Raw genomic sequence first — 23,159 nt, 5'->3', positions numbered from 1 at the left:
AACATTTTGCTTGTTTTGGAAGGCTCCTTCCACCCCTGCACGTACTGTTGAACTATGCTCTCACCTCTGAGCTTTTTTGACAAGGGCTTTCCAAACATTTAAAATAAAATAATTGATTTCTAAGGCTACATATATTGACTGTGTCTGAATGTCATAGTAAGCATAGTTGAGCTTCCTGCGTTGTAGGGGCTTGGACTAGATGACCCTTATGGTCCTTCCAACTCTATAATTCTATGGACAGTTTGCCCCAGTTTTATTCCTACTCCCTCGAGAGCAGATGCAACAAACCACAATCCTTGGTTTACAGGATTGTGTCCAAATGAGCATTGTGGTTTGCTCAAATTAGGCCTATACTACTTTTGGGCAGGGTATCTTTCCAACCCCAACTCCAGGAAGCCAATACAGAACCACCACAAAAGCTTAAAAACAGATCATATAGTACATCTGATATAAATACTGTTTTTCATAGCTGTTTCTTACCTTACTGCTTAAGGTTTGTAGAACACCATGCATAACAACAGTGTTTTATGACCAGCAACAGCAGCAACAATAATAACGCAGGTAATAATAATTAGCACTAGTTACTGTATATTGGCAGTTGCTAGGTGACAAAATTCACTTCAACACTTGGTAAAATAATGTTGACCAAATTACCCTAGGAGAGCTTGGTCATCTGAATGAGCTCTAGATTAGCTGACCATATGATTGAGCTGTATTTCTTCCCTTAAAATTGCTTCTGCAAAACAAGTTTCCTGCCTTTTCCAATTATTTAACTCCTTTCTTCCTCAAAGATACTAGTAGGATTGTCTAATATGTTCCTCATTTGCAAATTCTGATTTCAACCCCAGGCAAATAGTGAAGGGCAAGCAAACTGAGTTCCTACAGTTGCACACACAGGTGTCACGCAATGATTAATACTGACCCTGTTAACTCACTTAATATGCACTGTTAGGATAAGTGAAGTAATTTACATAGGGAAGGAGAAAGGCTGTATTCACATTAGTATTCATAGGTTGTGCAGCTACTGTCCTGTTCATCAAGTTGAAAATATACCCTTTTGTATGGTGATGGGAAAATGTCATTAGGTACAAATGGTTACAGAAAGGAGTGTAGCAGGGTCACAGCAAATCCCCCTTATTTTGTTTTCCTTGAGGAAGTGCTCTGCTCTAGCAATGCTTATTTGATCCAATAGTGTCTGTAGCGTCTGTCTGGAAAGAAATGCTGGGATTCCCTTAACCTGACCTTCCCCCTTGCTGTACCACCCAATATTTTAAAAGTAATGTTCTGCTAAAGATACATCAGCAGTGATATGTGGCACAATAAACACCCAGCTTTGTCACAGGAATTGCTGAGGAGAAATCTACAAACCTCTCTTGGTTTCCACCCACAGCTATGTGACTGGTGTTAAAAAGCAGTCTTTCAAAAAGAATGCATGAGGGCTGAGTTCTCAGTTTCTTTGCTATTGACAATTCCACTTTTTTACATGGTCATGTCCAAAAAGGGACTTGGCTGAAAGTTTCTCTAGCTGTCACTTTGTGGTTGATTTATGCTATGTTGTTTGCAATTCAAGGATGTTTACGTTATTCTGGTTGTGTTCTGAAAGTTACCTTGAGTTCACTTAGTGAAAAAAGGCAGGTTCTAAGTTCTTAAAATAACACAAAGATTTTTCTTTTAAAAAAGGTTTCAAATGTGCCTTGTCAATAGATGAGTAACATTAACAGTTGACATTTATCTTTAGCCAGTAAGCTTTTCTGCCATCTACAGACATCACAAGTAAAATGAACTGTTCTGTTTAGAAAGACCATTTCAATTCCTCCATTAACAGGCAAATCAGCCAAACTTTTCTCCTCATGCTTTTCTTTGGGGAAGGCAGGCAGATTATTAATTCCTATAAGTAAATCGTAGTTACTAAATGAGTATTAATCAATGTATAAGCACATATTAACTAACAACCTTCAGATTATTAGCTTAGAATAATCAATGTACACAGTGTCTGTAGTTAAGAGGAATCCCTGATCTGGACCTTGTGTGGAAATGAATTCAATCCACCAGTGTGGTGGGAGCCAGTGTGGTGTAGTGGTTAAGAGCGGTCGACTCGATATCTGGTGAAGAGGGTTCGCGTCTCCGCTCCTCCAAATGCAGCTGCTGGGTGACCTTGGGCTAGTCACACTTCTCTGAAGTCTCTCAGCCTCACTCACCTCAGAGTGTTTGTTGTGGAGGAGGAAGGGAAAAGGAGATTGTTAGCTGCTTTAAGACTCCTTAGGGTAGTGATAAAGAGGGATATCAAATCCAAACTCCTCTTCTTCTTCTACCTTAAGAATGTGCTTCAAAGCTTTATTGCAGAACAGTCTTGAATACCAGTTACAATAAGATAATCGGTATGAGTTTAGGGACTGTGAGCATCATCATGGGAGGCGTGTTTTTAGGACTAAGGTTTGAAACTGTGAAGTTCCCTGGTTATTTTTGCTATTGAATGCTGCATGTTGTTTAAGTACTCATATGTATATATATATATATATATATATATAGTATCAAAATGTGGCTTTTTGTATGTTATTGTAGTTACTATAGTTTTGCTGTGTCATTATGAAATTGTTATTATGCTACTGTTTTGCTATGTTATTATGAAATTGCTTTTGTCATGTTTGTGTGAAATGTAGCCCTGTTTTCTTTGTTGTAAACCTCTTTGAGCATGTTTTGCGTTTTTTTGTTGCAAAAGCGGCATATAAATAAAATGAATAATATTAATAATGTTTGCAAAAACAAAACAAAACCCCAACACATTTTTGTATGACGTAAGATCCAAGTTATAAAGATGAAAAATTCCTGCTTTTTGCTCTTGCTTTTTAATGTTTTGGTAGACACAGTACTCCCCAGTCAGATGCACTAAAATCTTGGATAGCTGAATTGCTTTCTATGGGGCAGCAATCACTTCTCTGCAAGAGAAAATAAACAGAAAAGGTTTAAAAACAAACCAATAAGATGTTAGACGTGATGAGATGCAACTCAGATTCCACTGAAGGCTGATGTATCTATTGTACATACAAAAAAAGAGAGAGGAACCTCCAGGTTTTGTAGAGTAGACTGTCCTTCTTCCTGACCTAACCTTTTTCCTTGCCTCAGGTGTGCTACTCCAGCATGGATTCAGTATTCAGGTATGAAGGAGGAGGAGCATCAACATAGTCTCACACTGCTTGGGAAGTACCATGGGGAGATTTAGGCAGCTGTGGGAAAGCGCGGACCTTTAGCCTCCACAATTGCCTCATAGGGGCAAGACCTACTGAGAAGAGTTGCTGTGCTCATTAGGCCTGGTGCTTCTAAGCTGGCTGTGTTTCTTGTAAGTTAATTTCACTTACTCCATGTGATTTATTCCCGACACCCGCTTCTTGTTTGACATGGAGCTTTAAAGGGCTTTATTTTTCTTTGCACCAGAGCTTTTGCCCCACGCTTCCCAGGCACAGGACCTCCGCTTTTCTTTTTGCTGTGATGTTTTCCCTGCAAAAAAACGCTCTTTAATGCTGAATCGGAGCATGCAATGTGCAGAAAATCTGAATTGCTGCTTGTTGCACTACAGCTTTAAATAGCGAGTTTTCGCAGGGAAAACATCACAGCAAAAAGAAAAGCGGAGGTCCTGTGCCTGGGAAGCGTGGGGCAAAACGGTAAGTGTGGATATGCCCTAAAGAGTAGATTTTCCCTAGGAAAGGAGTGGGCCAAAGGCAAACCAGCTCAGGCCTTGCTTTCTTTAGCAAAGGACAAGCAGAAGTGTGCATGATGTTTTCCACCTTGCAGTCGTGCTTCAGGGTTCAACAGTTCAAGTCAGGACGTCTCAACCCCGGATTTTCGTCGTAATACTATTGCAGTGCAAATGACTCTCTCGGGTTGGACGGGTGGGACAGATGATGGTGTCTTGATCGGGTGTGCATGCGCGGTTTTGTTTTTTTAACCCATGATGTATTCCAGGCATCCCCAAACCCGGCACTCCAGCTGTTTCGGGACTACAACTCCCATCATCCCTAGCTACCAGGACCAGTGGTCAGGGATGATGGGAACTGCAGTCCCAAAACAGTTGGAGGACCCAGTTCGATCCTCACCCCCGAAAACCATTCCAACCCACTCGTTTATAGTTACGACTAGATCCCAGAGTTCAACTAACAAGTTGTGACTCCTGCTCAGACTTTTGCCACGCGCGGTCCGGAGGCTCCCTGCCCTCCCTCCCTGCCTGGAAACAGGGGATGACCCTGCCTGCCTGCCGAAACGCTGCGCAATACGCAGCCACTAAAACCCCCCCCTAAACTGCCCCCCTCCCTCAACGCGCCGCTCTTCCTGAAGCCGGAGCGGAGGAGAAGAAACCCTCTCCAAACACCCGAGCGCGACAACCTCCCCTCTCCGCCGTTGGAGCGAGCCGCCTTTGCGCCTGCGCACACTCCCCGCAGCTCCCTCCGTCGGGCCTTGGCGGCGGGCTCCCTGGAAGAAAAAAAAGGGGGTGGCGCTAATTTGCGGACGTGGCGCCGGCGCCGCTCCGCTGCCTCGGCCGGGGCCTGGCCTGTCAGCGCGGAAATAAGGCGACGCGGCTCCTCGGAGGCGGCCATTGCCCAGACCGGGTCGGGAGGGACAGGTGCCGCTGCCAGTGTGAGGAGCGGCGACAAGTCTGTCACCGTCGAGCCGGCGGCTGAGGCGGGAGGCTGGCATGTCTCTTTCGCGGGCTGCCCCCCTCCACAAAGAGGAGCCCCTTCCTGAGGGAAGCAGGTAGGGTGGATGGCGGGCCGCTGCGGGGCCCGGAGCTGCCGCCCCAGGGAAAGGGCCCCGCTCTGTCTGCTTCTCTTTTTGCCTCATGCCCCCTCGGTTAGGAGCGTTTGCTTCTCCCGAGGGGTCGGGGGGGGGGGTCGGCGGAAGCCCAGCTCGGCCGGTGAAAGAGCCGCCGGTGGGGGTGGGCAGCGCAGTTGGAGCCCTCGGATGCTGCTTTACGATTGGCCGCCGGGGGCCGGACTAGACGGGCCACACTGGCCTGGCCCAGCAGACTCCTCTGATGCCCTTCATCATGCGATGCTCTGGTCGGGGTGGGTGGGGGCTCCTTAGGCAGCCTCGCTTCGCTCACTTCTGAGGGTCTTCTGGGGGGAAGGCGCTTTTGATGACAACACGTGTTGTTGTTGTTTCACTTCGGAATGGGAGGCGAACTAGGCCTTCTGGGTTTTAAGGGTCCTCCTGCACATCTTGCCAAGAGGTGGTCCAAAGTCCAGCCCTCCTGAGTGCTCCACTTCTAGGTTTTGTTAGCTTTCCTTTCTGGACTCAGCTACCTGGGTGTTTAGGATGTGTAGCTTCCAGACCATCATTCAGCAGGTGCCACTTTCCCTCCAACTTGTTACTGTTAAAAAGACGCAGAAGGCTGTCAGAAGCAAACTTGGCTTCTTCTTACAGGTCCAAGCCCCACTCCTCTGCCCAATAGGCAAGCTTGATGTAGGGATCCCTATAAAGATAATGCCCAGATAATGTTGATGGGGGTTGGTTAGGAGCTGAGAAGGTGTGTTTCTGTGGTGGGCAGGTGGTTCTTGTATACACTGTAAATCAAAAATAGGATTGCTTTCTACTGAAATACTTTGCTTCTCATATAGATTACTAGATAGATTTCTTACTTCCAAATATGCAAGTTCAGTGATAGTCTTCATTCTCTGTTCTTCCCTCTCCATCCCTGCAAGCACTGTTGTCTCTCTAGTGTCCATTTCTATTTGTTTTGTTTTCAATTTTTAACCTGGAGAATCTGTGCATGCCAAATGGTTTGGTGTTTTTTTTAGGAATATGTGTGGGTTGGCAGCAGGGAGGTGAAATTGTTGTCCTATTACTCATAGGTGTTCTATATAAATTAGTACTTAAGTTGGGATCCTCTGTTTGACTAGTTGTCCTATTTTTCTTTTTCTTCTGTTAGACTCCTTTTGACAGAATGACAGCAAAAAAACAGAATTTCAGTTTCCAGCTCCCTGCTGTAGTGCAGCCTACAGTGGATAATCATTTGTATACATTTGGGAATGGTATCAGTTCTGACAGTGATGTGCTGGAAGATGAAACGGAGCTGTATGAATTGCGACCCAGGGGAAGGGAGAAAGTCCGAAGAAGTACATCAAGAGAAAGGATTGATGATATCGTATTTATAACCAAGGATATAAAGGAAGGAGACACACTAAATGCAATAGCTCTTCAGTACTGTTGTTCAGTAAGTCTGTATGCAACTTTTCTCAGTGGAATTTTGTGACATGTGAACGCAGAAAGCTTTTAAATTCTTATACAAAAATATTAACTTATTTGCAATAGAAAAAACTTGTTTGACACAACCCAAGATGCATTGTACAGCTTGATTTGATAGATTTGTACCACACTGAAGTGTGCTGTGGAGCAACCACTAGAGTCCTGCATAGGTTTTGGAATTGTATTTAACTTTTACTCAGAGTAGATCCATTAAAATGAATGGGCATTACTAGCTTAGGTATATTAATTTTAAACTAAGACTTAGTGGAATGTAACCCTTGATGGTTTTTGCCTCACTGAATAGGAGTATATTATGGTGCTGCCACAGAAGGTTCCAAAACTTTGTTGGTGATAGCAGGTTGAAAGTTTCTGCTCTTATGTGCAGTGATGTGATAACTTGGTATCAGGATACCCATGCGTGGATGTGCATGCATGTTCAAATGAATCATCATTTGGATTTACAACAACCAAATGGTTGCAGACCTAAATAAACTGGTATGTGTGAGTCAGCACACAATAATTATGTTTCCAAAATGTTTTTTGGATAATGTTTAGTTCTCATGAATTCTAGTCCACTAGGCCCAAATTACATGTTAGAAGAGCCCCTCAGATTACAACTACATTCATTCTTTTAAGTGTAAAAACATATCTTCCGGTGGGGGTAATTGGGGAAAGAAAAGCAGCAAGTCCTACTGTTTTAAATGCAAGTTGCATATAAAATCTTGGGGGTAAGACAAGCAGTGGGTAGGAGCAGGGAAAGGTTTGAACACAGGTCCTTGCTTTGTCTGAACTCTGTTATCCCCAGCAAAGGCTTGAAGGTAATTCCCTTTGACCTTGCTGCCTGGTAAATGGATTTTAGGATTGCAGCCTTAAAGGCTATTGGGCTACAGTTAGCAGCTATTTACATACAGTGCATAGTTTGGAACTTGTCAGTTAAGATATTGCACAAATTAATGTTCAAATATTTTTTTAAAAGGCAGAACCCTCTGGGTGTTTCATATGTAAGCAACCTAAGACACAAAGTTTCTTAAAATATTTTATTCCCTTATTGAATTTTTTTAAGAGAGGTGCATTCCTGAAAACCTGTCCCCTTTCTAAGACTAGGGTAAGTTGCAAGAAGGGCAACACAATTGCCTGTTTTGGAGAAATGTGGTCCCATATCTTTAATCAAGTGACTAACATTGGTTATAGTAGCTGAAATTTCTATAGTATCCCATCAGCTGCTACTTTTATGTTCCTAAGAAGTTCTAAACAACCCCTTATACCATATGGAAAGCTCTTTGTTTTTTAATTGAAAGGCGTTTTCAAAAGACGGTTTGTAATATGTCATGGCAGATGGGGAGTACATATTGTTTAAAGAAAAGGATCTTGAATACAGCTAACTTAGGTTTTCCAGATCCCAGCATCTTGCCAGTTGTGGGGAGTCAAGCACTTTGTATGAGTGGTAATTGGTTTAGATGCATAGAATAGTAGAAACGGTGCTTTACAGCTAGTTATTTAATCAGTTTCATAGAACAAAAATGCTGGTTGTAAAAAAAAAAAATGGATTCTGAAAATCAGAATAACTAAGAGAACTAAATTATTTTTTTCTTAGGCCACAACAGCAGTAACAGGCTTTGGGTAAAGTGCTTACTAGGTGCACATGTGACACAAGGATCACCTTTAGGAACTTTTACCTTGTATGTGTAGTGTTAGCGGGCCAATAACAAGTGCATTTAAAATGAGACTGGGTGTATGTGGAACACCTGTGACTTACACAATATCTGGTTTTGCCCTTGAAACATTGGATTACATGTTATGACTGCACATATAGAAAAGGAATAGTCCTCCCTATTAGGAGTTTCTTGAAGCACTGACTCACTCCATGACTTTCCCTGCCCTTCAGGAAGGAGAAAGAACCCCAGAATAGCTCTTTGCCTGGAGAAAAGAGTCATGGTTGGCCCTAGGTAACCCAAACTAGGCTATCATTTTCTTTTTCAGTTGAGTAGTTGACTCTTTAATAACAAATTTCCTCTGCTTCTCTCCTGATTAAACAGTTTAAGCAGAAGAACCATAACAAACAGTACAACAGTATAGTTGGTGGTAAGAAGCCCATTCTAAGTCATTTGATTCACAGGGGCTCATCTTACCATCCTGGGGAGATAGGAAAGGCAAGGTGAGCCAGTGCTTCCAGCCCCCCTCTTTCTTTCTTTTTCTTTGACCTGTTGGGATTAGATCCTTTAGACTCCCATAGCCTTTCCTACCCACAATCATAACTGGCTGTTTCAATTGCAATAACATGTAGCCAGGCTTTTTGTGCCAATTTATTTTTTAAAAGAAGTTAAACAGTTAGGACTTGGAAAATGAATGCTGGTCACTCAAGAGCTGCCTTTTCAAAAATGCTAATTCTTTCCTTTGTTAACTGTTGTGTTTCAGGTAGCAGATATCAAAAGGGTGAACAATCTTATTACAGATCAGGACTTCTTTGCACTGCGAACTATTAAAATTCCAGTGAAGAAGTTCAGTGTATTGACTGAGACACACAGCTTTCCAAAAAGCAGGCAAGCTTCAAGATCTGCCTCTACTTTGTACTCTACAGAAACCCCAGATGCATCACAAGCTGCTGAGCCATTCTCCACAGAGACTGTTGGTAACTTTCTGAAAGAAGTAGACCGTGATATAGAACAAATAGTGAAGTGTAATGCTACAAAGAGAGAGAATCTTAATGAAGTTGTTTCTGCCTTATCAACCCAACAGTTAAACTTTGAACCAGACGGTAAATCCATAAAGCGGAAAGATCCTCATTATGGAGCAGACTGGGGAATAAGATGGTCAACAGCAGTAGTGATAATGGTAGTGGTGGTAATAATAACTCCTGTTTTTTATCTTTTATACTATGAGGTTTTAGCTAAAGTGGATGTCAGCCACCATTCTACAGCAGAATATACTTCAGTTACAGCACCATCTCAGCCCAAACCACTAGAAAATGGAATAAATCACCCTATTTCATGATAACTGAAATTTTTGCTTTACATGCTAAAGTCTTTGGCAATCATTCAATGTGTTCTGCAAAGAAAAAAGAACAACAGGTCCTGTGTGGAGTTGGAAAGTAGCTATCTTTGTGGTGGCATTTAATAAAAACTCTTGCAGAGGGTATGGAAGACATCACCTTTCAATGGAAAAGTTGTTGCCAAGTTCAGTGTGAGATTGTTGATTGAATACCAATTGTCTGGATCTGCCAAAATATGTGGATCTAAGCTGGCAAACTTCCACTAAGTGAAAGTACCTTCATTGCAGCCAGAAAACTATGAAATGGTTTTCTTTAGTCTGGAAGTAAGCTAGCGTCCTGTATTATAAAAGATAAACCATTCTCTTCTAGCATGGAATATAATACAAATCACGAAGGTAGGGGTTTAAAACAGTTTAGCTTATCAGATATGCAGAACAAGTACAATGCTCTGTTGTTGATCTAACATACACTACATGGACTATGATATTTACAGTACCTTTTCATGAGAAAAGACCAATGAGCCATGAGACTAAACTGCACTTGGCATGCAAACATCTGTAACAGTGTACTGATACTGTTACTACTTTTAATAACAGCTTTGGGAGGGCAAAAGCTGTTGAGCAAGGAAGGATATTCTTAAACCATTCCCTACTTGTAATCTTTCTGCTTCCAAGCGACCCCCCCTAAGTGCTGTTACTATTGAAGAGTTCCAAAGGTGCAAATGTACGTGTAATTTGGTGCAGGAAAGTGGCAATGTCTTCTCCCCTACCCTTTAAATGAAAAGGCATTGGAACCCCAGTGGGTACTTTTTGCAGGGAACCGTTACCTGGCGTGAAAAGAGGTTTTAAGCCTTGCACCAGCTCTGGGACTGCTAGGGATGCTCTCTTTCACCCTCACCTGCAAGGTGGCTCCAGGACTTTGACTGTGTGTGAGGTTTGCATATATGCCTAACCCTTGGAAGTGAACCCCTGTGTAAAATGAGGGATTACTCATACAAACATGTGACTCACATGTCTAAACTGATTTTTATTGCAGTAAACAGGGCTGTATCCAGTGTTAATAATACTCCAAGTAAACCATTTGAAATTGATTGAAATTGCATTACATTAATTAAGGTGGATCTGCCCTGAGTAGAATGTCACTGAATAAAACCATTACTTAATGCACTTGACTACATAGAGTCAGCTAACGGCCCCCTAAATTGTTTTCCTCTAGCAAAAAGGAAATATTTATGTTCTTATGCAAAGCATACTTAACCATGAAACCATGATGCCTTCTCATGTCATATTAACCTGCAAAGTTGGAGTTTTGCTAATAATAATACTAAAAGGCAGAGAATCAAGCTAACACAAGTTGTTGAGAAAAATAGAAGCCAGGTTTTTTCTTAAGCAGTTCTTGGTTATTTTGAAGAAATATATTCTAGTATTCTAGTTTAAAAGTTCCACAGAGAACTCATGCAGTAGAAAAAATGGCCAAGTATTAAAAAAAACCTGCTAGTTGGGACTACAGTAATTGAAAATTAGTGAAACACACATTCCCATAATCCTAATTTAATATGCCCCTTATTTATACATAAATGTTTCCCTCTTTTTTTTTAACGGTAAGAAGTATGTTGCCAGCCTGTGCAATACATAAGTTTGCTTCCGCATATTTTTAGATGTGTCTTCTAGAACAGGATTTTGGCTGCAATCTGAAGCTTCCCATCTTTTCCTGGCAGTAAGCACCACAGAATTCATTAGGACTTACTTCTGAGTAGACATGGTTCAGATTGTCATGTTAGTGTATTTACATGACATGTAATGCTAAAGTGTACATCATGTATATGGGGTAGAACTTTGTAATCTCAGTCTCCAACTCCAGCCTGAACAGAAGGCCAGTCCACTTGTGCATGGACATATGCAGCAGGAATTCCAACAGGCAGGACCAATATCTAAAGAAAGTATTCTTCAGGCTAGAATACAAGTTTGGCACTTAAACTGTCATAATAGAATGCCGCCACACATCTTCACATCTAGTCACTATAACTAACGGCTCACTCTTAAATTCTCAAAAGCAAGTTACTGCTTTATATACACTTGCTAGAGAACTTGATAATGAGCTGATTATGATTCATGCAGTATCTAAATCTCAGCAAGTTTTTTGTGTATGAGAAAGCTTCTTGGACTTGATGTTAAGGAGGGCTGGGCAATATCTGGTTTTAAACATCACAATATATCACCAGCTAAACATCGCAATATAACAATATATCACAGTGTCTGAAAAAAGGATGGAGCTGTGCAGAGGTATTGGCTGGCTTCATGGTTTTTCCCACGTAATTTTTGCATAGCACACACATATACATCATGATTCACAGTATATTGCCAGGTCAAAAACTATGAAACAGATATCATGATATGGACTTCCAGCTGGTTTTGGATGATATATCAATATATCGCCCAGCCCTAATGTTAACTATTCATTCCTTTAGATTTTCTAGGGTGTATCCATATATTAGGACAGACCATAAGAAAACTATTTGGAGTTAATTATGTTGGCTTCGTGTATAATTGCTTTCATAGAATTAAGTTTTAGTGCTGTGCCCTTGGCTTTTCTGCATGGCCACTCTAAGATATAACCCTTGGAACAGTGTTTCTGTGTGTTCTGGAAACTGGTAGTGAACAGTGTCTTCTTAACATTACCCATGGTCCTATATATAAAGATCCTTCTGAAAAAATACCTGTCTTGAGTTTAGCTGCAGGGAAATGTTTGTTGCATCAAGTGAGTTTGTGTGCTTTTTGATGTTGGACAAGGAAAATTTTATGTTGGCTGCAGGGAAATTAAGAGCCAAATCTGTGGTTGAACTCTGAATGTCTTTTTTTTTCTTTGTTATGGTTTATAGCTGAACAAGTAAAGGTGTTGCTTGACAATATATAGTTGTAGTAAAATATTCACATGTGTGAAATGATGGCAGCAGAAATCTTTATTATATAGACTCTTTATTTTTCAATAAAAGCCACAGAAGCAAGCTATTTACAACTTATTTTTAAAGTTTGGTTGTAATGTGGTAAATAGCCCTTATTTTTAAAACTGTGCTATGGAGTTCCAAAAACAGAGTATGTTATTTGTAGGGAAGATAAAAGGTTTAAAATTTGAACAAAATCTCTGAGGCATAGGCACGTTCATCAGTTGCAGGAAAAACATCACTGGCCCAGCTCACGTGCCATGCTAAAACATTCTCTTAGTGTTATGCTCAAGTGGGAATCATAGTTTGTTTCACACCAAACAAACCACAATTGGTAAGCCAATAACAAATTGTAGTTTGTCTGAAGTGAAACCAACCACTATCCTTGCTTTGGATGTAAGGCCAAGTGATCAGAGTTTGTTTTTTGGAGCAGCCAAGATTGGTGTGTTCACAGTCAACCATTAATTGTGGATTGCGATGATGTGTGAATGATTCCAAAGTCCTATGGGATTCTAAATGCTTAAAAATTTATTATAGCGGAAGCTTTTGTGGACCACACAGTTAATGTTATCAGATTCACGAAGCATTATTCTGAATTACTAGTATTCATCCCTGGATGTGGTTGCTCTGTTTTATTGTGACTCGCTTATGGAACAACACCAATGCAGTTGCTTTCTGCATGTGTTATTCCACTTTTTCTTTTAATGAATTTATAAGAACAGGGGTGCTTAGCCATCTGGTTTTGTGTTTTAAAGCTCCCTTACTATCCTTAATCATGCGTGAAAATATCTGAGATGTACTTCATGAAATTCCTCAGTTCCCCATGGGAAAGCTGTGAATTTCATTGTCTTTAAAAGAAATGGAGAAAAAAATATCACTATCACTATGCAGCCCAGCACTGTATATTACCCCTTGGATGCGTGGCTGGGTTTGGACTGTTTTGATGTGGTGTTGGGTGTAGCATCTCTTGAGCTTACCATCCTCCTGGATTAGAATGAGGAAACAATGGAATGTTGCTTTCAATAGGGTATTTATTGGAAGAGGGTCATCCCCATTCATATTCTGCTGCAAGTAGTCACACAAATACGATTTTTTTCTATATGACTATGGCTGGATCACAGTTGATGTGGGCAGCAAAAAGAGACAAGAGCAGCATAGCAGGATCCATACAACTGGATAGACTGCTTCATCTAGTGAAGAACTATATCTTAGGTGACCCCGGCGACTGTTATACAGGCCTTTAAAAAAAGACACTCTAAGCCACTAGCTCAACTTTTTCTGACCCAGGATCCACCTTTAACCCAAGCATAAATTTAGGGGCTAATTAATTTATTTTTTTTAAAAACACCATATATTTGTATGGTGGTGGTAGTGGTACTCTTGCAACCCATCTTAGATCAGGCTGTAACCTATATCGGTTCCTGACCCACCCACTGAAGATCAGTGCTCTAAGCAATCAGTTTTGCATGTGAATTCAAATGAAATGACCTGAGGGAGTGGAAAACTGCAGGAAAAGAAAGTTGCAGATGTGCCACTTCTGATTTTTTTTGGGGGGGGGTGGGGGGGTTAAAGTGTTGGGTAAAGTGGAATACCAAACACAGCCAAGTGTAGAAGAGTTCTAAACATAAAAGGAGAAATTATAGACCTAACTAGATAGATTTATTAAAATTCTCTGTCACTTTTTAGATAAAACTTGCAAGGCAGCATGCAGTAAAATTTCTAAACGACCTACACTTGAACTGTCTACACATCACAAAGACTGGTTGGTGTACCACAGCTAAATCATTTTTGTGGTGATAATTTGAACTGAGGCATCTGAAAAATTATTGTCAAATAGTGAAAATAATAATCAGCATAGTATTATGTACCAAAAATACTACCTTGGACTTTGCTATAGCTCAAGGATCTGTGCCTTATTTCTGCAATTTAACTATGCTAAACCTGTTTCTTTTGTGAAAAAGTGAATAGTGCAGTCATGAAATCAAAGGTCTGTTGAAATATCACAATGAGGACCTGCTTGTTTTATTAAAGACACTGATTTATTTTCTGTGTATGGGTCTTAAAGTAGCTTTAAGAAAAAAAGTATGTTAAAGCACTTCATATGTGCTGTTGGTGTATGTATTTCTATTTTCAAAAACAATGTGGCAGAAATGAGTACTTTGTAATCATGTGTGGTGAATCTATGGTTTGGCAAGGATAGAAAAAGATAATCTAATGTTCCACAAAATGGATTATTGGATTATTATTATTATTTTACTGTGCATTCTAGTGGTTCCTATTGACAAATCTAGCTCAATACTAAAGTTGTCCAAGCCTCAGTTATTTCAGAGGGGACTTCTGCCTACATACTTAGGGTTACAGTAGTAAATTTTAAGAATTCTACCAAAAAAAGAGAGAAAAATATTTAGAATATGGTCACCAGATTTCTAAATACAATCCATGGTTGAAGAGGGAAATTGGCTCCTAATCTGCGTATTGTACTATGAAACCACGTGAAATGTTTTTACCCCTGGATTGGTTATTCAAAGGAACACTGCCACAAATGTTATTTACATAATTAAGCCGTTTATAAAAGTTTTGGAATTTATAAGATCCTTATGGCAAGAATATATTTTCTTTTTGAATTCTTAATTCCAGAAAAATACAAATAAAGAAATATATTTTTAATCCTGTTTAGTGATCAATTGTTGTACCCTATGGATATTCCACACTAATCCAAAAAGCTGCTTTAGTTACAGCAAAGGATTTTGGCATGCCCATTTCTATGTTCTACTGTGAAAAGCAGACTCCAACACATCAGAGGTGTCAAGAGGGGATTCTTCTGTAACATGTTTCTTCTGCAGCAGATCTCCTAGTCCAAATTTTATTTCATTATTGATTTAAGGTGTTTATATATACACTACTGTTTTTCAGGCACACCCTGAAGCAGTGTGAAGCAGTTTATATAAGATTACAACACTAAGCATTGGGTTTTGATTTGTTTTTAAAAAGCTACAATGGAAAAGACAACAACAACTGTATTTTGGAAAAGTACCTGGGATGACATTTGGAAAAGGGAGGGGCCACTACTGGAAGCTGGATGGTAGGATATATGGAATTAATTGTGCTTCTTTAAAAAAACCCTTTTAAGCAGGGATATAAGAAGTACTATTACTATTACTATTATTTTATTTACTACCATAATGTTTCTTGGAAGCACTGCAAGACTGTCATTATTGGTGAACTTTAATCAGACATCAATAAATCAGTTCTTGCTATTTGAGTTTTGGTTGTCCTGTAACTGAACTGGAAGTTCAGTAAGCATTTTTATATTATTATTCAGGTGGCCTTACCAAGTACTGTTTATCCAAAGCTCTTGTGATGCTGCAAGGGGGCAACCCTTTATTAGAAAGCAAGCTAACCTGCAACTGTATTTTATCACACACTATTACACCAGATCCTGTTTTCAGTAAACAGTTTTTATTATTTAAAGGCTAGATTTTTATACTTCAGTGCACACATTTCTCTTCCTTCCCCACAACATAGTTTCATAAGCAGTGCAAAGTGATATGGTACTCTGCACAGGCTAGCTCAGTGTTATGTTGTCAGGCATATAACATTTCTGCAAATTAGTTCAGGATAACAAAGCATGGTCTATATAGGACACATCCGAGTGCTTTAGCATGCCACCAACACAATCTACCATTCCATCAATTGGAAGTGAATATATAGCCTGCTTCGAATATTGAGTCAACATACTCCCATATTGCAGCAAAATGAGAGTTAATCATCATGGTTAATCCTCTGAAATTACATTATTTCATAACTAGAGGTAACTCAAGTGCGTGTTCAGACTTTCCAGCTGTATTTCCCAGCTACTCAAAACAATTTCAGTAAGTTGCTTCATCCATGTCATCATCACTGCCTGCTCCATAGTCATCTCCATCTTCAAAATAGGAAGCAATATAGTCGTTCTCCTAAAGGAAATAATATTAGATACTGTAAATTGCTACGTGCAAGAAGTACAGTCGCAGATACTTCCTTGTGTTTATATCAAACCTTATGTAACTGGCAGAAATCAATAGTACACATGCAGCAAATAAATATAGATCCCAGTGAAACATGTGCTAGTAGTTGAAGGCAAAGTGATTATAAATATAAATGCTTGTGTTAACAACACATCTAATTTAAATGTTTTTCAGTCACTTTTTACATCCATGCCCTCCATTCCTAAATGAATTTTCCTTGGTAGCCAATTGATTTCAATGTAATGTACTTTCAATTAAGTGTGGTTAAGACTACGGCCATAAAGCATTATCAGAAGTGACACAAAAAGCAACCCCCCCCCAATCCTTCTGTTGACAATACAGTATACAGTAGAAAATGGAAGAAAGCTGCTTTAAAAAGTAAACAAGATACAGATTGATATGGTTCCTTCATTTGGTTCTGCAATGAAAATACATATTATTGTTAACTGTAACATAAAGTGCGAGGAATGGAAACATCTTATGGAAACACCATACTACTTACGATGGGGAATCTGCAGCCCTTCAGATGTTACTGTACTCCAATACCCATCAGCCCCAAGCAGCATGCACAATGGCCAAGAAATGAAGGGAGCTGTGGTTCAGCAGCGTTCAAAGAGCCACAGGTACACCAAGTTTATTGTACTTGCCCCAATCATGTATAATGTCAAGAAAATAATTATTGCCACCATCTTGGTCTCTACATAATTTTATTTGTTAAGAAAACCAATACCTCTTCGTGCTCTTCTTCCTCATACTCCTCTGGCTCTCCCTCCTCCTCTTCCTCTTTATCTTTTTCTTCCTCATCTGACTTTTCTTCATCTCCTTTCTTTTCTAGCTCCTGGGAAAGGTTAGCAAGATGTCTGTCACATCATCTGAACTTCCAGCTAAGTTTTTTTTTATTCTTGCTGGTCAAATAATGAACGGATAGGTGAACTAAGCAAAGAACTCAAGGAGTTCAAAAGGATTTTAGAAATAGCATGATTATGACATAATTCTTGGACATAACTGTGATTTAATTTCATCTCATCACATGCTACTTATTTTCCAAATGGGGAATGAATAATCCTTAACAGATTTGTGGTATCCCTTTCCAAAGTCCCTTACTCAAGGATCAGGAAAAAAATATGAATTACGAGGAAGCACACCCAGTGGAAAATCCAGAAACCTTACAATTTAGATAAGAGAAAGTGGCTTAGTCAAACTTAGGGTAGACCCACTGAAATCAATAGTGCTTAAAATACTGAAGCCATGATTTCAATTGGCTGGCTTCAACACAATGGTTTGTGTTCAAATCTTTAAAAAAAATACTTTTTAATATTTGAACATGCCAGTTGGTTGTTGTTTTTTATTTGCCATTCTGTCACATAGCATAAAATTGCTCAAGGCAACCATCAGTTAAGGCAAACAAGAACTCCTTGCAGTTATGCAAAGGTGCCCTAAATTATGCACAAGTTTGTCATTCCCCCCAGCCCAATGAGTTTTATAGAGCCTAATCTACTTTTTACATCACTGTTCACAGTGGAGACATACTAGCAATAGTGACTACTGCTGAATAATAAAACCTAAGAAGGTAAAGCAGAGTAAACTCTACCTCTATCTTTTTCAAAACATCCACATTAGTTTTTGGCGTTGCAGTTTTTGCTTTCTTCGGTTTTCCACCTGCTGAAGAAAAATCCTCTTACCTTAATAATCTTCAAACGCAGTTACAACAAACTTTACTCATTATGGAAGTGAAAAAGCTCCCTGTTTGCAAAGAATGAATCAGGAAGAATTTACTATACCAAGAACCAAGTTCTCCTGTGGAAATCCCAGGAGTAACTTCATTTGTGTTAGAATTGGGAAGGAGGTGTTAATGACACACACACACACACAGAGAGAGAGAGAGAGAGGGAGAGAGAGGGAGAGAAAATAACAGTGTAACTTACCTGACAGTGGCAACTTTTGTCAAATGCTTGTAAATTTCAGGATTACCAGATCAATCCCTTGCAAAAGCAAATGCCTGTTATTTTAAGGTTTCGGTTGTGTGTGTTTTAAAGTATTCTCTTCTCTTTTCTATGATCCAACAACCAATCACCCCTTTCTCATTACAATTATAGCACAAAATAAGGCATACTGAACAATATTGTTGGTCAACAGCCCAAGAAAATATTTTTACTCCTAAGAGGCATGTTACTTAATATTACTTAATATGCATGTTACCTTTTTCAGTCTTCTTCTTTGGTTTCAGCTCTCTTGGGAGTCTTCTCCAGTCTTCACAACAGATATATTCAAGTTTTAGTTATTTTTAATAGTTTATGCTCCTTCGCGTTAAAGGTATTTCTATGACCAAAGACATTTTATTCAGAACAGTAGCAAGACTTTCCCATCCTGGCGCTTGCCAGTGGAGATCATGGGGACTGTAGTCCAACAATTCAGGGGCGTAGCGTGGAGGGAACGGCCCCAGGCACATTTTTCGGGGGGATCCTGCTCATGCCATCGTTCCAGCCCTGTGCCACTTTGCGAGGATGGGATCGGATTTGAATGATTTGCTGGGTGAATCATTTCAGATCAGATCCCAGCATCGTAAAGCAGTTTGAGGGTGGCAGGGTGGTGTGAGACAAACGCAACAGCCATGCGCCCTTCGATCACAGCCTTACAAATTGAGGCCCAAGATGGCGACTGGTGTCTCAGTTCCAGCTATCAAGCTTCTGTTTGAATGTGGATAGTATTATTACTTGAGAACTGGCAATGCTGAGAAAAGGGAATGGCAGAAGTTTGATATGTGAGGTATTTACTGAGAAATATGGCCCTCAGTATTTTGTACCTAGCTCAAGATGCACATTTTGACTGAGAAGACCCGAAATGACTCAGGGGAGTCAACATATACTAGACCAGGGAGGAGGAAACTTGTGCCTCTCTGACTGGTGCTTAACAAAAACTTCCTTTATCCATGACCACTGCCCATGCTGACTGAGTCCCACAAGTTCACTAGCCCTGCTCTAGACAAACTCGGCCTCACCACAATTACAGGCCCTCCATCTTTCAAATAAGTGTGGCAAAGGATTGTACTGTACTCCTGAGGGACCTCTGGGAAGCAGTCCTTTCTCTGGGAAGATGTGAAAATATGGGAATGAGTCTATCAGCTCTGAATGAGTATTTGTGGTTGGTTGAAGTGGAAAAGAATTCTAGGTGTAAATGCACTTTTAAAAAAATACCACTCAGCTCTGGGTGAGATGTATTTATTTAGGTTTACATTTTTTACTAGCTGAATAGCACAGAGGAACCTAAAACAAACAATGAACCAACCAACCATGAAATGGGTTCTACATATAAATACTGGAAAACAATGAAAAATTCTATGCCAAAATTAACTGGAATTTACGTTTCCTTACCTGGGGTCCATTCTAGGTCCTTTTCATTTATCTGCAAGTATTTTTTGCTGTATCTTTCAACAGGTACAAAACCTGAAGACAAAAACCTAGAGTTGTCAAATATACATACTATAAATTCAGACAAAGCCAATGCAGAACCACAATCTATATTTAGTTAAAATGCACAAAGGACTATTTTCGGGGGGGGGGGGGAATCCCTCTTCTGCTTTGCTCACGATAACATATTTGTGCATTTATTTTGTATAAGGCTCTCAAGAAAAATCTTGGGGATTTTATGGGGATAACCACCTTCGTTTGAAGGATTTGGATCACATCACAAACAGAACTAGAAGACGGGTTAGAAAATGTCCAGATCAGAGGGGTACAGATTCAATGGCACCTTAACACTGTTCTTCAAGAAATTACTGATTGCACCCTTAGTTACACAGGATTAATTCTATTACAGAAAAATTTGCATGCGGAATACTTTCCAGAATAAAACGATATTGCAAACTTACCTTCACTTTCATTCTTTTTGGTCATAAAATACGGCGTCCTTTTCATTGCCCCTCTGAGCTCTTGTTTTAAAGCCAAAAGGTAATCCGCATCCTCTCCCGTTTTCAGTGGTATTGGTTTGTAATCTGTTGTCTATGAAAATCACACATATTGGGTTGTATTTAATGGTAGCTTTGTACTAGTGGAAAGCACTTTTGCTTGTGTAAGGTGAAACACTCTCTTCTTCATCATCCAATCCCTGCTACATATTACAGCCATTGCATCATATCCTGTCTTGTTCCAGAGGGGCTTCCAACTGCAAGAAAGCAACTTTTTTTGGGGGGGGAGTGGTAGGGGCTGCAATGAGTCAGAGAGATTGGCAAGAATCAGTTGCCCCTCCTTGTGCAAGTGTAAGTGCCTTCCAACGTCATTACTCCAACTGCAAAATAGAGTTTTATACTGTTCTCTCTCTCTCTCTCTCTCTCTCTCTCTCTCTCTCTCCCTCTCTCTCAAAAGAACTCATATAACCTTTTTTTTATTTCATAGGAATCTTCATAAAATGCTTCTCCAGCAATGACAGGAGTACCGGAGGGTACAGAACGCAAAGTGCTGTGACATCTTTAATTACTGTCAAAGAACAGCAGCTAAAAACCCTGGGCACTTTTTATACCAGAAGCCCAAGTGCACGCTGGTTTGGTAATCTAAGAGAAATAATTCAGCCAACACACACACACAAATACGCCAGCACCTGGAGAGCCACTACCAGTCAATGTGGACAGTACTGAACCAGATGGACTAATGGCCTGACTCAGTATAAAACAGCTTCCTGTGTTCTTGTCTAGCATCACCTTCACTAAGTTTAAGCCTAAAGGCTTGGCCTATTGTTTTCCAATATTAGTCTACCAGCAATAGGATTAACTACGGACTTGGCATTTTCTTGCTCTTTTTATCTGGCATGCAAGTGCAACACTTCACCCCAACGGCAACTTGTGGTTTGAAATTCTGGCTGCTTGCTAGATACTTACAGGATATAGCGGAGAAGGCCCAAATACTGCTTCAGGTAGCGCTTCACCTTTAACAAAGCCAATTGCTGCAATGTCAAAGGTCAAGGCAGCACGCCCTCTTCCTCGGCCTGACCTGGCCATATCAAATTCCTGAAAAGAATACCTTGCATTTAATATTTATTCTTGTTCTGCAGAGTATACACAGAAAATATGAATTTTCTTTTTAAAAACAAATAGCCACCACAAGAAGTAACTTGAAGAAACACATAATCCACTTTTGCTATTAATTATCATGCCAGTCGTATTAATAAAAAAGCACAAACCAAGTGCAGAACCTGCAGTCGGTGGGGTTAATTAGGCCTTGCTGTACAGCTGACAGGGCCATTTGGCAAAGCCACACCCAGCTGCCATATGGCATCAGCAGAGCTGTCTTAAGCATATGCGGTGCCGAGGTGCAAAGACCCGCCCGGCGCCCCCCAGGTTGCCCAGTCCTAGGCATGCAGGAAGGCGGAGCCAGCCAGCTACTTCAGTGTCTCGCTGGCTCGGTCGGCCCCGAACTCATGGTGCAGAGCTGCCTGCAGCAATAGAGCCCGCCACGGCGCTCTGACCAACGGGCGGGCTTTTCCTCGGACTCAACTCTCAGGCCCTGGACTTTCAGCCCGGCGCCCCTGAAAGCCCGGCGCCTGGGTGCTCCGTACCCCTAGCGCCTATGGGTAAGAGGCCCTGGACATCAGGTAAAGGACACATAACAATGTGGCCCAGCCAAAAGAAGGTTTGCTGGCACTGCTTATCCTTGGCACCCCAAGGAATCTTGGCAGGAACAGCAGTTTTCTTCCCCTGCCCAGTCATTTTCAGGAATGCAGCCCCTTCCCCCAGTGCAAGCCAATGCCTCCCATTTCCATTGATGCACATGGAGCAGAAGCATCTGGCAAAATGGCTAATGGGGAAGCACGAAAGCAGGTTTCCTGCAAATGACCCTCAAGGAAATATGGTCCTTGCTGGGAAATGGGGCAGAGTTTTACCCCTCACCAGCACTTTTGAGGAGTGCAACCTTTTTCCAGGGTTGTGGCTGGTCTTCCTGCTGTGTGAAAAAAGACAGATAAAGAGGCAATGATTGGACAATGTCATGTGCATGCCCAGTAAGAAACGAGTGAATGAAGCAGGGCTAAATGCCTAATGGGGAAGCACTCCATGTCCCATTGAACCAAACTGATTTTGCTTTAAATAAACATGCATGGAATCAAGGCACATGGAATACACATGTACTCAGAAATAAAAATCCCACTATCCAGCTTCATATCTCCAGATGAGGTGTCACAGATAAAAAATGAGACTCTTGATGCTCCTTTCACTCTCCCCACCTTATGCACTGATGAAACCTTATCTCTGCCTGTTGTATACTAAACTGATCACAAAGCCATCCTTAAGAATGCTTCATCTCACAATGCGCCTATCTGCAATTCAGTACAGCAACATTTGCTGTTGGTGGTGGGATAGAGAAACCACACACTGGCTTTACAGGACCAGACACTGGAGCAGCCTTCCTCAACCATAGGTTCTCCATAGGTTTCGGACTACAACTCCCCTCAATCCCAGCTAGGGCCAAGATGCAGTTGCCCCTTTCCCCTTCCTTCTACAATCATAGAGTTGGAAAAGTCTCCTCATGGTCATCTAGTCCAACCCCCAGCAAGGCAGGAATCTCTTGCCCAACAGCTGGAACCCAAGACCCTGAGATGATGAGTCTCACGCCCAACCGATTGAGCTACCTCACGAAACATTTTTTTATCATAAGAGTGTCATTAGGAGGAACAGATAAAACAAAAATGAATAGGGGCAGCTGGAGCATATGGGATTGGGACTCACTTCCCCAGGGTGCGCGCTTGGAACTGCACGAGATAGCCCCAAACGAAGCTGCCGCGAGCAAACGACCCTCCTTCGACTCTCACGAAATATTTAAAAGGGGGAAGCATCGGGAGAGCCGTGCCTCTTATTCAGCAGCACGTCAAGCACCATCATCGCACTGCATCTTCAAAGCCCAATTGCAGCCGCCTTCTCGCAGCCTCACGCCTCTCCGCTCCGGCCCTGCCAGGCCGCTCCTCCTGCAGCCTCGCCTCGCCCAGCCCGCCATCCCCGGCC

The 23,159-nt window shown here is 41.0% G+C and overlaps 2 protein-coding genes across 5 annotated transcripts; one reads left to right on the top strand and one right to left on the bottom strand.

Moving 5' to 3' along the window:
• Positions 1-4,450: 4,450 nt before the first annotated feature.
• LYSMD3 (LysM domain containing 3) lies at positions 4,451-14,834 on the top strand. The gene is made up of 3 exons (XM_080973133.1): positions 4,451-4,746; positions 5,921-6,205; positions 8,653-14,834. The coding sequence occupies exons 2-3, from the start codon at positions 5,936-5,938 to the stop codon at positions 9,226-9,228; spliced, it is 846 nt and encodes a 281-aa protein (XP_080829259.1). The 5' UTR covers positions 4,451-4,746; positions 5,921-5,935; the 3' UTR covers positions 9,229-14,834.
• On the bottom strand, positions 13,727-23,070 carry POLR3G (RNA polymerase III subunit G). Of its 4 annotated transcripts, none has more exons than XM_080973207.1 (8): positions 22,887-23,070; positions 21,045-21,173; positions 20,043-20,172; positions 19,546-19,617; positions 18,374-18,424; positions 17,766-17,836; positions 16,905-17,012; positions 13,727-16,123 (listed from the first exon to the last, which is right to left on the bottom strand). In XM_080973207.1, the coding sequence occupies exons 2-8, from the start codon at positions 21,162-21,164 to the stop codon at positions 16,037-16,039; spliced, it is 639 nt and encodes a 212-aa protein (XP_080829333.1). In that variant the 5' UTR covers positions 21,165-21,173; positions 22,887-23,070; the 3' UTR covers positions 13,727-16,036. The 4 variants fall into 4 exon arrangements, with proteins under 4 accessions (XP_080829333.1, XP_080829331.1, XP_080829332.1 ...); XM_080973205.1 differs by having other exon boundaries at positions 22,970-23,070; XM_080973206.1 differs by having other exon boundaries at positions 17,766-17,833; positions 22,970-23,070.
• Between the last annotated feature and the right edge of the window lie 89 nt (positions 23,071-23,159).

The sequence above is a fragment of the Podarcis pityusensis genome (genome assembly GCF_964106645.2).
Source record: "Podarcis pityusensis genome assembly, chromosome: 11".
Lineage (NCBI taxonomy): Eukaryota > Metazoa > Chordata > Lepidosauria > Squamata > Lacertidae > Podarcis > Podarcis pityusensis.
Note: the sequence above shows the minus strand (reverse complement) of the source record. Positions and strands in the feature narration are given on the sequence as shown.

Coding starts and splice junctions, on each gene's coding strand:
- LYSMD3 (XM_080973133.1), top strand. CDS start 5,936: ATGACAGCAAAAAAACAGAATTTCAGTTTCCAGCTCCCTGCTGTAGTG. Junction 6,206..8,652: donor CTCTTCAGTACTGTTGTTCA/GTAAGTCTGTAT, acceptor GTTGTGTTTCAG/GTAGCAGATATCAAAAGGGT.
- POLR3G (XM_080973205.1), bottom strand. CDS start 22,993: ATGCTTCCCCCTTTTAAATATTTC. Junction 21,174..22,969: donor TTCCCCCTTTTAAATATTTC/GTGAGAGTCGAA, acceptor TATTCTTTTCAG/GAATTTGATATGGCCAGGTC. Junction 19,618..20,042: donor CAAAAAGAATGAAAGTGAAG/GTAAGTTTGCAA, acceptor TTTTGTCTTCAG/GTTTTGTACCTGTTGAAAGA.